Source organism: Emydura macquarii, unplaced genomic scaffold (assembly GCF_026122565.2).
Source record: "Emydura macquarii macquarii isolate MOO-44397 ecotype Brisbane River unplaced genomic scaffold, CSIRO-AGI_Emac_v2 contig_2199, whole genome shotgun sequence".
NCBI lineage: Eukaryota > Metazoa > Chordata > Testudines > Chelidae > Emydura > Emydura macquarii.
The window spans coordinates 2,265,037-2,281,447 of NW_027132336.1; the positions used below are offsets into that span (position 1 = coordinate 2,265,037).

Consider the following 16,411-nt stretch of genomic DNA (forward strand, 5'->3'; position numbering starts at 1 on the left):
AATTTACAACCTGGCATTTCAAACAGAACACTAGCTAGTACAGTTACACTTCTGAGTATCTCCAAGAATCCTCTGCCTATCTTTCCCTATAATTTTCAGACCAATACTATACATAATTGCTTTGATCACAATGGACAAGTCATTTTTCTGAGGGGTATTATAGATTGGCCAGTCTGACAGTCCAGTAGTAGACCAATATGCTGTCAAGAGTCTGGAGCTGATTTCTGTGCTTTCCGGGCTAGTAGGGACAACAGTTTTAATGGCTCTCAAATGACACGCTCTGGATGACAGACGAATGGAAATAATGGACTATGGAGAAAGCTATGTTCAGCCTTCCTCAGTTGCAATGTTTAGTCTGAAATGAAGCCTTTGAAGAGGGATCAGGAATGGAGGGCTCAGAAGGACAGACAAAGCAGGCCCAGAATAAAGCCATTGTCAAAAGAGTGAAGGATATGAATATTGCAGATTCTCATCTCATCACACAGGTAGTTATAGAAATACATTTTCATGCATAAAGGTGAGCTTGTACTAAATTTTTGGAATACTCTATATTATTTTCCAGACAAGCAATACTACAGATTTTACACCAAACAATACTTACTAATTTTGCCACAAGTTCATTAAGATTTAAGCCATATTTTGCAACCACAGGCCGTAGAACTTCCGTTACTGGCTTGGTGGGTTTAGCCTTCAAACCAACTGATCTATTGATAGGTACAAGATCCAGCCTGAAACACATCAAATGTTGCAATAAGTGTTTGCTATTCAAATAAACCAAATGTGAAAAAAGTTTGTAATCTAATCTAGGAACCAAATACATTGAGTTTGGATACAGTGAAATTCCATTAATAAGCAAAAATCCTCCCCACTCTTCTGCAAGCGCAGAGCACCCTCAGCACAGTGAAATCATTGTTGTTTCAGCACACAGAGAATGAGGAAAAGCCAGGATCCCATATACTTCTGTGGTGACTTCTAGGCTAGCTACAAAGAGGTTCCAGGCCTTCCCCTCTTTCCATGTGGGCTACTGATCATTATGCTACAGTCGCAGCTGTGAAGAAGCTCTGTTCCTGTTCTATTGCCTGGTATGTGGGAGAAAAATAGTTTTCCCCACCTTTCCTAAGGAGGTCCATAGGGTCCAGCCCAGATACTTGGTCTGGGCAATAGGGAAAGAATTTGAACCACAGCAAAGACTAATGAAAGTCCCAACTTATCAAACTGAAATGTGTAAATTCCAATTTCAAATGAAGTAAATTTGTGTTCAGGATGACATTGTTTTGTGAGACGCGTGTCTTTGCTAGAAGAGGACTGGCATGCAACAGCAGTAAGAAAGGCTAATAGAATGTTAACCTGTATTAAAAATTAATACGCTCCCACTCAGAATCAATTATATCATTTTATAATGCTTTAGTAAAACCACATTTGGAATAAAGTGCCCATTTTAGTTTTAGTCACTTTGTTTAAACAAAGATATGGTTAAATTGGGCAAGGTGCAGTGTGAAGATGATAAATAGAATGGAGGGACTTACATATGAGCAGAACCCCGTGTATTCTGTGATTCCATGGCCACTCAATCCAACTCATGCCAAAAAGCATGCTCCTGAATCTAAGCTTTCATTTTTGCCTTTCTAGTCTTTACGCTTATGAAGAAGCCTTGAAAACATGAACTGAATGTAACTGATTCAATGCTGTCTTCCTGAGTGTACAGAGATTGTGAAACAATTGCTTTGAGAGAGGTGAACTACTCCAGACATCTCAATTTCAAAGCCCAGCATGGAATTGGTTCAGGTTACCTAGGATCACCTCGCCTTTCCTCAAACTCCCATGATAGCTGCATTCCATTAGAGCAACAGAAGAATCAATCAATAAGGGTAGGCTTGTGACCAGAGGTGATAGAACTTTCACAGAAGATGGACCAAAAATATTTACCTCACCAGAAGAAATAAAGAACGATTACTAACCTCACTATATTTGGAGCTAAATACAGAACTCAACTATCCTTCACCCGATCCAGTTTGCCTACAAAATCATATCTTTATTCTTACAGATTCATTTTTTAAAACAATTCAAAACCCATAAGCCTGCTTCTTAATGACAAGGAAGGTTCAGAGAGAGAAGAGAGAGACATGCCATGGTATCTTTTAACTAACATGATGAACTCAGATAATGTAGTATGAGGAGAACCATATCAGGACTTTATACAGTAACACATAAAGAAAAAGAGGTCAGTTCTGCTATGCTTACTCACACCAAATGGTACCTAGCTCAATGAGGAATTTCAGTGGGACTATTGTGAAGTAAAGTTGTTGGAATAAGATAGGCGGTTTCCTTGATGAAAAAAAAATTTTCTGCAATCTCTGAAAACAATTCAATGTGGATCAGCAATAGGAAATGACATAGAAGCAGATGAAAATCCACACATCTAAAAGTCATCTTTTGGAGGAATTATGATGCAAAACATTTCAAGCAGTATTGACATAAATGCTTTTTATGCATATCTCAGAAAGAAATATTCTGCAAAAATTCAGTTGAAATTATGCACTCTCTCCCAACCTAATACCAACACCGTCAAGTTGGAATTCTTAGAAAACAGTGGCCACTGTAGCCATATGTGTACTCCCTCACAGTACCATGTGTCCAGCTGGAAGGTATATAAAAATGGAACTACAATCAAAGAGATATAAAACTTTTATAGACAGGTTCAAGGAAAACAATTTTCTTATTATGCTTGATTGTCACATCTGCATTTTCCCTGTACATTTGAGAAAAAAATTAATTGATCACTGCAGACTATGATTTGTTATAGATTCCTGTAAAGATTCATTCTAAATTTAACTAGTTCAGATTGCTAGGCAGCTCTTCAGTTTCAGATTTAAGAGAGAAACAAACAATGATAGGATGAACAGAGGATATTTCTCTTTGGCGGAAATAATTTTTAAGTACTCCATTGCAGAGAAGCTAAATGAATTCTTTGACTTAGTCTTCACTGCAGAGGATCTGAGGGAGATTCCCACACCTGAGCCACTCTTTTTAGGTGACAAATCTGAGAAACTGTCCCAGATGGAGGTGACAATAGAAGAGGTTTTGGAACAAACTGATAATTAAACAGTAATAAATCACCAGACCACACGGTATTCACCCAAGAGTTCTGAAGGAACTCAAATATGAAATTGCAGAACTACTAACTGTGGTACATAGCCTATCACTTATGTCAACCTCTGTACTGGATAACTGGTGGCTAGCTAATGTGACTTTGACTTTCAAAAGCCTTTGACAAGGTCCCTCACCAAAGGCTCTTAAGCAAAGTAAGCAGTCATGGGATAAGAGGAAAGGTCCTCTCATGGATGGTTAAAAGACAGGAATCAAAGGTTAGGAATAAATGGTCAATTTTCAGAATGGAGAGAGGTAAATAGTGGTGTCCCCAAGGGATCTGTACTGGGACCAGTGTTGTTCAACATATTCATAAAGGATCTGGAAAAAGGGGTAAACAGTGATTTGGCAAAATTTGCAGATGATACAAAATTACACAAGATAGTTAGATCCAAAGCTAACAGCAAAAGATACATCAACAGAAGTGAGTCATACTTCAATCTCCTTTTTTCAGATGGGGAACTGAGTTACAGAGAGACTAAGTGACTTCCCAAGGTCACACAAGACGACAATGGTGAAACAGGGAATTAAACCCAGGTCTTGTAAATTCCAGTCGAGCACCCTAACCTCTGGACCATCTTTACTGAATTCAGTGAAGCACATAAGCACAATCATATCTAGGTGGTCATATACAATTAAGGATTGTAACTACCTTAATCAAAAAGAACGACACTATTTACTGCTATATTTAGCCACCATTATTTATGAGGGTTTTAATTTTGCATGCAATGCATTTTTAATGAATCCCTTGTTTCTTATTGTGAGAAGGCCTGTGCAAAGAGGTAAGGTAATTCAGGAAACTTTCCTAAACAGAAAAGGTGTTTTAACTATATGCTTAACTTTAAGCACATACTAAAGTGTTTTCCTCAGTCAGAGCCTAAGACAGACAAGCCCCAGCCCATTCAGGCTCTTGTAGGTTAGATTAGGAATTTGAACTGGACTATTACAATGAAACTACTCAGGTGAATAAGAACTACTTCCACGAGCAAGAATTTGCAGGATTGTGCCCATATGTTCTACACATATGGACCAAAAGTGCTAACAGTAGTTTATTAGCTTCAGGAAAAACAGTTTCTCCTATTTCCAGGTTCAGAATGAGTAGCCTGACAGCCAGTCATTTTCTAGCATGGACCACTGAGCCATTCCATCCTCTTCCCATGGGAGTCTTTGGCAGAAGAGGGGGGAATGGGTCTTGCAGTCTAGGTCAGCAAATCCTCTGGTGGCCTGCTAGAACTGCTTCCCCCTGTTCCATTGCAGCAGGGAGCTCTCCAATCCCAATGTCCTTTTCTTGGCATTCCAACCAGCCAGAAGAACCTGTCCCTCACTACAGTAGGAAAGTGTGTGACTGGTGTCATTTGGGATGGGGTAGGCAAGGGCGTTGAGTAGGGGGTGAAAAGAGGGAAATATTAAAGGGATACTTTCTTCTAAAGCCCAGTAGTGGAAGGAAGAGCATGTAAAGGAATTTGGGGAAAAGTGAGAAACAAAGGGATGTGCTTGGATTTCAGGGACAGGGCAATATTTCTAAGTATAAGCAAGGGATCCCCGGCTGTTTAGCTTGGGCTAGCCCTAAAGGACATATACAGCTTGCACATTACAGCAGCTTCTATTACATTTTGGAATCTAAGACTGTGACTCATTTATGTGTGTATATTTATCTGCTTTAACCTTGTAAATAACTCTCTTCTTTTCTTAATTAAAAAATCTTTAGATAGATTATTATAGGACTGGCAACAAATGTTGTCTTTGGTGTGAGATCTGAGGTCCAATTGACTTGCGGTTAGTGACTGGTCCTTTGGGACTGGGAGTAACGTTAATATTTGTGTGGTTTTTGGTGTAAGAAAAAGACCATCTATCACAAAGGCAAATTTGCCTGTGTGGCAAGATAGACTGGAGTACCCAGAGGACTGCCTGTGATTCCAGGTTAAGGCTATTATAGTGCTTGAGCAGTTCACATTTGTACTTGGTTGGTGAATTCTAAGTATAGAACTTACAACCAGTTTGGGGTTGTACCCTGGTTTGTAACAGTCTTCACTGAGGTTGGGACTCATGTTCATGAGCCACTCCAGGAAGTCTGACATCCCCATTTTACAGACAGGGAAACAGACACAGCAGACTAAATTTTGTTCTCTGTTACACTCACTTCTGTTTTATTGCACAGATATAACTCAGCATGCATTTTGGCCCATTTACATTTGCTGGAGTGGAAAATGTCCCCAAAAGATAATATTTTTTCTCTTACCGAAATAAAGTACGTTTTTCTAAACGTAGATCCCGAGAATCCAAGATGCTACTGTCCTGGTGCAATACAAGTGGCTATAGAGCATATGGTTGGAACAAAAAAACAGAAAATATGTTAAATTGGGAACATGTCACTTGTTATATATCATTTAACAATATGTAACAGAAAGTACAGCTGTGCAGAACAAAAAAAGCAATTTTAAAATTAGCTCCAGAAGAGAAAAAGAACCATTATTATGCTTTGTGTGTATCACTATTATTGTATTATTTACAGCAACTAACATAATTAGTTGCTCTTTTTCTCTGGCTATTTCCGAAAGATGTAGGGGCCAATCCTGTGATGTTCTTAGCAACTCCCTACTCTCACTGAAGTCAATGGGTATTGAGAGCCCTCAGCACCTCATATAAGGCCTGGACACTTAAACATAAGGAGCTGAACAAACAGAATGATACATCAAAAATATGACAAAATAATGTTGACAGAAAGATTGAAAAAAACAGATTATTTTACAAGGTAAGCAAGTGAATTAGGATTATAGCACATATTTTAAATCCAGAAGGGACCCATTATGATCATCTAATCTGACCTCCTGCATAACACAAGACAAAGTCTGCATCAAGCTCATAACTTTTTTGTGCCATAGCATCTCTTTTATAAAGATACCCAATTTTTATTTAAAGAATTCAAATGATGGAGAATACATCACCTCGCTTCATAAATTGTTCCAACGGTAAAATACCTTCACTGTTAAAAATGTACACATTATTTCTGATCTGAATTTGTCTAGCTTCAGTTTCCAATCACTGGATCTTGTTATGCCTTCTTCTGTCAGATTAAAGAGCTGTCTATCAGAAATCTCTTCTTTATGTAGATAATGTAGGCTGTTATCAAATCACCACTTAAACTTCTCTCAAACAAATTAAATAGACTGAAATTCTTCAGCTTCTCACTCTAAGGCATGTTTTCCAGACCTCAAATTTTACTGTAGTTGTCTTCTGAACCCATTCCAATGTCTCAATATCCTTTTTAAAATGTGGCATCAGAAATGGACACAGTATTTCATTAATGATCTCACTATTATTCTCCCATTGAGCAACACATATAAATCCCATTATTGTCAATATGAAGTCTGAATGCAAGGAGCTAGAGTATACCCCTGAATAATCAATAATCCCATATTAGCAAACTGACTAGGAAGTCTGAAATTTTTTAGAAGTATAGGAACATACAATACCTTGTCTCCTCCAACTAAAAAAAGGTCTACTGCAGCTATGTTAATTCCATGTTTCTCACAGACCCCAGATAACATCTCTTTGACTGAGAATCCTGATTTAACAACCATTTTACAGGACGAGCCATCTGGAAGGTTTATACAGCAGTATTTTGAGGATTTCTCTTTATCAGGCACAGATGCAGATATCCGAGAGGCTTCAGACTTGTTGGAAACAAAAATGAAAGTTAAGAATAAGCAAACAATATTACAGTCCAACTAATCAAATTATGCAAGGGAAAACATTTTAAATAATGTCTGAGGTTTACCTTTTGTGACACACTGCACCCCCCATGATCACCCTTATAGGATAATTGTGTATTTTTAATGCAAAGTATGTCATGTTAGATGTTTTTGGAATGCTTTGACATACTGAACCTTATTGTTATGGTAATATGTTTGTTGCAATGTCATATGCACGGTTATGAGGCTTCGCTATGTAATGTTCCCAAAGGTGTGTTTCACAGCTTGAAGCAGATTCAAGCAAAACCCTCCAAGAGCAGAGGGGCAGTTCGCACCTCACTAAGGCATGCATAAAACAAACTAGGAACAATGGACTAGCTTAAGCATCGATAAGGAAATGGTCACTGACTCAGGCATGGAGAAAGCCATACACGGACATTGTTTGTCACTTGATTCTGAAGGGAGTAGCAAAGCTGCAGAGGAGAGAGGGAACATTTTTAAAAAGAGAGACATTTTGCTGCTCTCTCGCTCTCTTCCACCTCATCTACAAACACCATCAAGCAACTGAAGTGCTGATGACAAGGGGAGGGCCTGGCTGAAGGAATCCAGGCAGCCTGTCGTGAGAATCATTTGAGTTTGTAAGGTTGCTGAAAGTGTTAAGCTTAGCTTAGAATGCTATTTGCTTTTTGTTTCATTTTGATCAAATCTGACTTGTTTTCCTCCAACTTATAATCACTTAAAATCCTTCTGTAGTTTAATAAATTTGTTTGTTTATTTTACCTAAAACAGTGCATTTGGTTTAAGGTGTGTTAGAGACGCCATTTGAAGTGACAAGGCTGGTTCATATCAATTTATTTGATAAATTGACAAACATATGAGCTTTCATTGTTCAGTAGGCAGCACTGAACACTGAAAGATGGCAGTTTCTAGGGTTGCATCTGAGATCAGGGATATTGGCTGAGGCCATACCATTGCATAATCCCATGAATGGCTAGCTAGAGGCACTCACTGAGTTGGGAGCAATTTATATTCTACAGGCTGTGCATGAGCTGGCCAGGATTGGGGGTTCTCAAAGCAAAGTAGAGTAAGACAGGCTCTAAGAGTGAGGGATTTGGGATGACACAGTGATTCACCAGTCCAGACTGCAGAGGGGAATGTCACACCCTTCCTTCAGAATATTTCTATTACCAGGTAATTTTTAAGAACTATTTCAATTTAAGACAAAGACACTATCACAAACCAAACTTCATAGATCTAAACATACTTTAAAAGTAGTGGAATTTTTGGATGGTGTTTTTCTTTCAGAAAAAATGTGTAAAACAAAGAACTCCAATATCTTAGTGGGTGATAAGATACAGACCACCGTGTAGGGTAGAATAAATTCTTGTGAAAGTATATAAAGCATAAATAATTATAAAGTTTCTTAAATTCTAAATAAGCAACTGTCTATATTAACTAATTACCTACATATGTAATATACCACTGATTTCCTAAGTGGCACCATTGTAAATATATGAAGATTCTATGAGATGATTGATGCCTAGAAAAATCCATTTTCTCAAAATTTTTCTGCCATGTTATATGCATCAATCAATGTCTTACAAGTAGAAATGCATTACAGAAAAACAAAGCTGGAAGACTATGGGTCAGATTCACTCACACTGGTGGCAACAGGCTGCAAATTATGCCAACCTGCTCTTCAAGTGCAGCTACTCTTCCAGGGAGAATTCACCCCAGGGAGAAAGCAAGTGGTAGTACCACACTGCCTTCCCTGAAGTTTCCAGTAGAGGAAGGCAGCATCACATTCAATCTGGGCACTTAACAGAAGCCCAGCTAGCAGAAGTTGAAGTTGATAATAGACATAAACCACACAATGCCATTTTTACAGAAACTTTTCTAATAGAACTGAATTTTAAATATCTCCCTTCTCTCCAACAGTAACTCCCAGTCAGGGGATGGTTGGGTACAAACCTACCAATCCCCAACTGCACATAAAGGAGTAGAGCCTCTAATACACAAGGAATTTGCAGAACATCCATACATCAGGAAGAGTTGGAGCAGTGGGCCCTGTAAATACATGCTAGTGAGCAGACAGAGGTAGGGACTCTGAAACAGGAATCATCTTTATAAACTATTTCTCAAAGTGCCCATAAATTATGTACTTAGGGCAACTTGTTTTAGGTGTGCTGTGGTAACAAATTTATTATAGTTACAGAAAAATCATCTTAGTACATAAAATATCAAAAGGCACAACTCTATTACATTATTTTTAGAATGTAGTATTTTGAAGTATTTAATAAACACTCAATTTAAAAGGATGCTACCAGGAGCTTTGCTCGGGCACTACTTATTTTTTCCCTTTTACTCTCCATTATTTGCAATACCCTTTTGAGAAGCTTGTCTATGCTATTTTTTAATCTATCTGTTCCCACTCAGCCAAATCCACGTAATGTCCTTATTATTCCCTTACCCTCAACCAATTGGTTTTTTTTTTGTTTTTTGTTGCAACAGTGGATTTTTCTTCTGCCTCAGAAACCAATATGGCTCTGCATTGTTTACTTTTCTGTTTAGCACTAGCATCAGATATATCAACAAGAATCAGTATGGTTCTTAGAATCATATTTGTAAGTCAAAGAGATACTGTCAGGATAAAAAAGGATATTTTATCATTTTATTCTTTTATACGTTTCACTAAAAATAATTTTAAACATAGAGCGGTATTAAATTTCAAATTTACTTTTCATCATTTAGATTATTTACTTTGTGCATTTCATTCAGTTTGGACTATGAAAATGGAACTATACTGTTTATAACTACCATGTTTTCACTTCTTGTTTCTCCACATATGAGCATGTGTTGCAGTGTTTGAGTTGCAAATGCTGCAGGGGAATGCTTAGCTCCTTTATCCCTCAAACACTGGGAACAGAGTCAAGCCATAGTGATCAAGAGAAAAGAGAGGAGGAGCGTTGGGGCTGAGGGGAACCCTGGCATCAAGGAATTGAGCTCAAACTCACATATGGTCCAGAGAAAGAGGACCCAAAGAGCAATTCAGCAGGCAGAGTTTAAGAGCTGCAGTAGCTGGGAGGCAAGGTAGATCAGTTTGTAAACAGCTTTAGTGTCCTTGGATGAAACACCCTATAGAAGTGCAAACTTTTATTATAATGTCCAAAGGAATAGAAGAGTTGGGATAGCTAGGAGACAGGATGGACAGGATAGCTTGCAGATGTAAAGACAATTATAAAAAACAGTTATATGAAATGCATAAAAGAGATATTTATCCCTAGATCATAACCATTTTAAGATAATTTAGGATCACAAATAGCACTGTAACAGTGTTCTTTGAAAAGGCTTGTTTAAAAGTTTTTAACTATTCATCTGACAATAGGTTTAAACAACTAGACCTTTTTATTTCACAAAATGAGTATAGCTATATTTTTTTTAGTTCAACCTAAAAAAATTACATGAAATTTACATTCAAATACACATAGACATTTTATTTATTTATACTATTGCAGAAAAATGGGGATATTATTGATTTCCTAGGTAACAATCACCTCCCTCCCCCGTTCTCTCATCCTATTTGATTCTAAGGGGCTGGCCCTTACCAGTTCAAGACTTGCGGCTGATGACATGGAGCCTTGTGATTCACGTCTGCAAAATATTCCATTGGCATGCATAGAATCTGTGAGTAGGAAAAGTAAAGTGATAAGTAGTAATGCTTGGTTTTACTATTCATTAAAAGTTCTACAAAACCTAAAGTCATCTGACTAGAATATTCATTTTCTGATCTGGGAAGAAAAAGTCCAAATCCTTGTACTATCTTCACATGCTAAACATTTAAGCATTTTTAAATGTATAATTTATTGTTTATATAGTATTACAGATGTTCATGGCATTTTACAAGCAGATGAAAACACAGGGTCCCTGTCTTTGGAGCTGATTGCCTACATTTTTAAAAGTGACTACCAATTTACGATACCTTCAAAGTGAGTACCAGACCACTGAAAATCAGGCTCTTTTAAGGTGTCTCAAGTTGTCTCTTTTAAGGTGTCTCAAAAACTGAGAACTCAATCCGTTGTCACTTATTAAAGTTTAGGTCTATAATCTTAGTATCTGATTCTGCAGCCCTCATTCACGTACGTGGCCCCCCTTACATCAACTGGACTACTCACAAGGCTTTTTCAAGGACCATGGTTAAGGATACAATTTAGTCATAGATGTCGTGGCAGTTATGAATTCTGTGACTTTACTGGACCTCCATGACTTCTTCGGCTTCAACTGTCAGTGGCTGAAGCCAGGGCTGGAGCCGGGGCTTCGTGCCTGGCTGTGCATCCCCCCCAGCAAGGGCTGGAGCCAGGGCTGTACATCCCTGCCCTGCTGCTGCAGCTGGAGCCTGGATTATGCCCCCCGTGGATTAACCTGGGGCAGGCCTGCATCTGCAGCCAGGACTGTGCGCCCCTTCTGGTTTCGGCCAGGCTGTGCACCCTACCCTCCTGTGGCTGCGGCCGGGACTGTGTGCTGCTCCCTTCCCCCGCCATGACTGGAGCTGTGCGCTCCTGCCCCACCACTGCAGCCCAGGTTGGTGGTGGGGCTGCCCCCCACAGAGATCTAGATGTCATTCCTACCCACCCACCCTGTCCCTCCTGATTATATTTAGTACAGTCAGAGACAGGTCACTAGCTCCATGAACGTATGTTAATGGCCCATGACCTATGAAAAATAACCATGAAAAAATCTTAAACATAACCGTGGTAGGTAGATTGGTAGGGAAGAAGAGACAACAATAAACACATAGCCTGAGAGAAGCTGATTGCTACAGTGGATTTCAGAATTTGTAGTTTTGTTTTCACAAGATTTTTTATAAAATGTTTGCCTTTTAATTGCTTTGTGCAAGCCTCTGCAGTTGTCAAAATGTGGTGCTCTCGTTTCTGTGAGCTACAGAGATGCAAATACTCTCACTAACAGAAATATATATACTGTACATTTATTATTTCAAACACAGTGCAATTATCCAGGGCCTCATTTATCTAAAAATAGTTTAGCGTTGCCCTCAAACAAGATATACAATTTTCTCAACAAAAGCTACTGAATGACTAGCAGTTGGATGAACAGACTACACAACCCAGTCACTACCAATTAGATTGTGTTTTCTTAACATTCTGTGCCTGTGGAATTCGTTCTCCCTCCCTAAATCATTCCTTTATGCCTCCTGGGGTGTTTTTGTTTTGTTTTTTTAAGGGAGAAGTAACTTCCTTATCTGTAAATTGGGTTTCTACAACTGGTTTCTCACCAGTCTGATTCAATGGGGTTTCCCTCTGCTGTTCCAACTTGCTAGACAGAGTGAACAATCACTGGCTTGCAAAATTTTTCTCTTTCTTTTCTCAGCTACATTAACAGAGGCTGGTTTGTGTGCTTTCTTCAGATGGGTTGTTTCTTAGCTTTTTAACACACTTATGAAAAAACTCAGGTAACAGACCTATAAAGTAAATCCCATCCAGAAAATATTTCTTCCTATGGAAACTGAAGGCCCATGTTTTAGAATAAGGGTCTGAGTGGAACATCCCCTGCCATTCCTGTGCACTGCAATCACAGTGTTTACAAGACCCAGTGTAGCAACTCTCTGATGAACTATCCTGACGTGGGGGAAAGGGAACTGGAATATTTAGCTCTTTTTACTCCATGTCTCTGCTTTTGTTGATCTTCTAAACATTACTTTGTCCTTGCAAGCTAGACTGCTTCAACCTGTGCAACCATGCTGTAGGAGTGCAGCAGGGAGGCTCCTTTGAAGAACTGCTCACCCCAGACACAGAAGTGCTGGAGAGAAAGGAACTACCAGAAACTGGCTCACAGACTGTGTGTGACATGCCACCTACTCTGAATGGCAGACCACAGTTTTAATTCCTAATTTTACCAGCCTGGTTGAGAAGTTTGGTGGATGGGGATGGATTCACCATTCTAACCCCAAGGTAAAGTGCAGCCAAAGTCTCTTAGTCTGTTGCTTCTGCCACAGGCCTTATTGCAAGAGGCCATTCTATCTATCCTGAGATGGGAGACAGACTCTGTATGTCTGGATCTTCACTAGCTGGTCATGAAGGGACACAGAAGGGGCACCACAATTGCAGCACCACAAGCTCCAGCTGAAGAAATCTGGGCATAGCCATATGTATGACTTTATTTGCATATCTAGCTGTTTGATTCCCCCTGAAGGACAAGGCAGGAAATGAATGTAAGAGAGGGTGAGAGTCAGCTTATAGTGGGAGTGCAGCTGGGTGGACAGAATAAACCTCTTGGAAGTTGGTAAAAGCATGTTTAAACAGCTGAGGGAAATCCCATTGGTCCAGAACATCAAAGTAGAAAACCTTTAATGCTACCAATTGATCATTCTCCAGACTTTTGTCTACAGACCTCTACCTCTTTCCATGATTGTTCCTATAAAACTCTGTTCACCATAGCCATGCTATGGCTATTGTGGCTCATGACATGACCATTTCCCTGTCACAGCTCAGCAGAAAATTAAAAATCTGCTCTAGGTCATGTGTAGTACTGGGGTATGGATTGCCTGTTGAGTGCTAACAGTGCAAGCGAGTCCTGTCTATTGCTGAAGCAATCTTGCAACAAAGCAAGACTTGGAAACTCACCATTCTGATAGTCACCATTTTCCCTTTTTTTCTGTGATCTCCCCACACTCTTACTTCTTGACCAGGAGAAAAATGTCCCTTTTCTTTTCTTCTCAGCATCTTCCTCTCCAGATTCTTCATTTAAGGACCTTCCTGACTTTGATTTTCCAATTAACTACCATCAAAACACAGTTAAAATATTGGCTGGCGCACTCTTGCAAACATATTGTCTAAGGTACAGGTTCTCAAACCCTCCCAAAGCAGGCTATATCTTAAGAGAGAGAGTCTGATTGAGTGTCCTTTTGCCTTCTCATTATTATATAGGCCACTTCCCTTCCAGATGGTAATCATATAACATGCCAGAGCAACAACAACAGAACTGCTTATATAGAAAAGTAATATTAGGCAAGTGATGCAAATAAGTAGTTGGAAACAAAAAGGAATACCGACTAATCAACTCTCTACAGACTACTGGTGGTTTACGGATTACAGCCAGAGAACTAATGGTTCAAAAGGGCTATTGAAATTCCATTTGCTTGGTTTTAAAAAAATATAGAATTTCATATACAGTGCAGTAATCTATCTAGGTTTGAAATATAAACTAAAATTAAATACACTTATCTGATAATGTCTTGCTTAATTAACATTTACAGTATGTATAATAAATTATAGTCAATGATGAAAAGTATTCAGGCAAATATAATTTTATAATGTTACATTTTCTTTTAATGACCATTTATCTTTTTCACATTAAAATATTCTTTAAAATGCTGAATTTAAAAAAACAAACGAAACAAAACAACAACAAAAAACCCTCTACCCATAAAAAGGTGGACGCTCCAAAAATACAGTGGTTGACAGAAAAAGAGTTAAAAATTACCTTTACAACTAAATAATGAATACTGTGGTAACGTTACCTAGCTGCAAAGGTAAAGCTCTCAAATTTTAAAATGGTGATCAATGATTGTAGAAATAAGAATAAGTGAAGTTCTGATTTTTATGTAAGTATTACAATTTTTTTAAAACTTCCAAAGATTGTTTGTGACGGGGGTATTTTTATTTAACCAGACAAATTTTATAATAAATTTTTTTTTAAAAGGATTTGGCTAAAAACAGGCTAGGAAATTCAAAGAGTAAACTCATCAGTTGCTAACACAGACAACCTGTCACTGCCAGGAATTGTGGCTTTCCAGGTAGTAGGAACTTTTTTTTTTGTTTTAATTATTTCATGTGGAATGAAGATGTGAATTATTTCTTCTGAAAGATTCCAGATTAATTCAAGTCCTCTCTTTTTCCATGGAATAGTTGCATCAGAAAAGCAAACTTCCTACATTTTATGAATCAACATGCATACATCTTATTCTACAGCAATGAGCGTTTCCCTTTGACAGTCAAATATATTATTTCAAGAGATCACAGGACAACAGTCAAGATTTAGGGACAAATTCTCTGTTTCTCCATTCAGGCAGCTCAAAGGGAGCAGAAACCACCTACAAGTCTCCAGCTGGGGGTTACTCAGGTGTAAGGGAATCCCAAACAGAGGCAAGAGACCTGGTACAGTCAACTGCTGTATGTATCATTCCACAAATCCTGGTGCAGAAGGATGTGACAGTGAAAGAGAGGAGCGAGAAGAGCATACTGTATGCTAGCTATCCCCAGCTAGCATGCTACCCTTACAAGATCACTGTCAGCTGGTGCAAATTAGAGCAACTCCTAGAATATTCTAACCTGTGTTAGAGCAGAGAATCAGGGAGCTGTAATTGGATTTTTGTTATCAGCTTCTTTTCCCCTTCACCTCTCCAGCGTTGAATGGCGGAGGACAGCCATCTTTTTTTAGGTGCTCTCCAAGGCTCAGGTAGAGACATCAAGTGATATCATGCTTTCCCTAGGGCTCTCAGAACCTCCTAGGGGAGCAATAAAATGGAACAGCCGCTTCTCTCCCCTACAATGCACCAGGAGGCCAATAGGGGAGCTTTTGATCATCTTCAGTAGAGAATGGAATATTGCTGCTCAGTGTCCCCTAATTCCTTCCTGTAGCAACTTGGACTTGGCTCACAGATAGATTTCAATTCATATAGATCATCAGATACAAGTTTTCTTAATACAGTCATCCTTAAGGATGAGAAGCTGGACACTACTGTAGTAAATGGATACATTCTAAGGTAGTTCATTTTCCATTCTTATTTAATACTTGACCTCTCTTCTGGATGAACAGCTAGGATGATATTTTGAGCCAGCAGCTGTGGTATTTTTTGTGATGTAGGCACTTGTCTTTTGGGAACTTGACTGAAATTACCTACTCATGTTACCTAGGCCATTGAAAGCATCTCTCAGTTGTACTAGTATTCACTGCTAACCCTGGCTGAATTTTAACTGGCGACCTGCGGGTGAAAACACCAGAACTTAGTTTCCTAACAATCACGGACTTCAATCAAAATCAACTTCTGAATTGGCGCATAAAATATAATTACCTCATTTCATTAACTGTAAAATAAATGTGTTTATTCAGGCAATATATAAATAAAATTATATTAAAAGCGAGTTAGTAATTTCTGTTATAACTCTGATCAAAATCTATTGACAAATAAAACAATTTCCATGGGTAACATTAAGACTTGCTATTAGATACTTTTTCAGCACTAGTAAACATGAACACTCATTGGCTTCTACATGTTGTTGTTGATCTTCCAACAAATTTGGGGTGGGGAGGGGAAGTTCAGCTATAGCTAAGAACTTAGTTTTCAGAAAAGTAATAATTTAATCAAAAGTCACCTTTTTTGGTGTTGAGATATGGGACCGCTCTGAGCTGACACTGTGTTTAGATGTAGGGCTGCTGGGAACACGCTGTGGATCAGGAAGAGGGCGACCTTCTACTTCAGCCAGAATACATTCTTGATAAAGTGGGGATTTCAGAAAACGAGTATAGCTATCAAACTTCATCAGGTTAAAAATCTG

The 16,411-nt window shown here is 38.7% G+C and overlaps 1 protein-coding gene across 2 annotated transcripts in view; it reads right to left on the reverse strand.

Moving 5' to 3' along the window:
* Window positions 1-16,411, reverse strand: part of RGS12 (regulator of G protein signaling 12) — a 124,897-nt gene that overhangs the window by 15,469 nt on the left and 93,017 nt on the right. For both annotated transcript variants that reach the window (XM_067558887.1, XM_067558888.1), the window contains exons 8-13: window positions 16,229-16,408; window positions 13,478-13,631; window positions 10,445-10,521; window positions 6,621-6,821; window positions 5,387-5,460; window positions 602-728 (exon numbers count right to left, since the gene is read on the reverse strand). In XM_067558887.1, coding sequence (XP_067414988.1) covers window positions 602-728; window positions 5,387-5,460; window positions 6,621-6,821; window positions 10,445-10,521; window positions 13,478-13,631; window positions 16,229-16,408 — 813 coding nt within the window. The remainder of the gene's footprint in view (window positions 1-601; window positions 729-5,386; window positions 5,461-6,620; window positions 6,822-10,444; window positions 10,522-13,477; window positions 13,632-16,228; window positions 16,409-16,411) is intronic.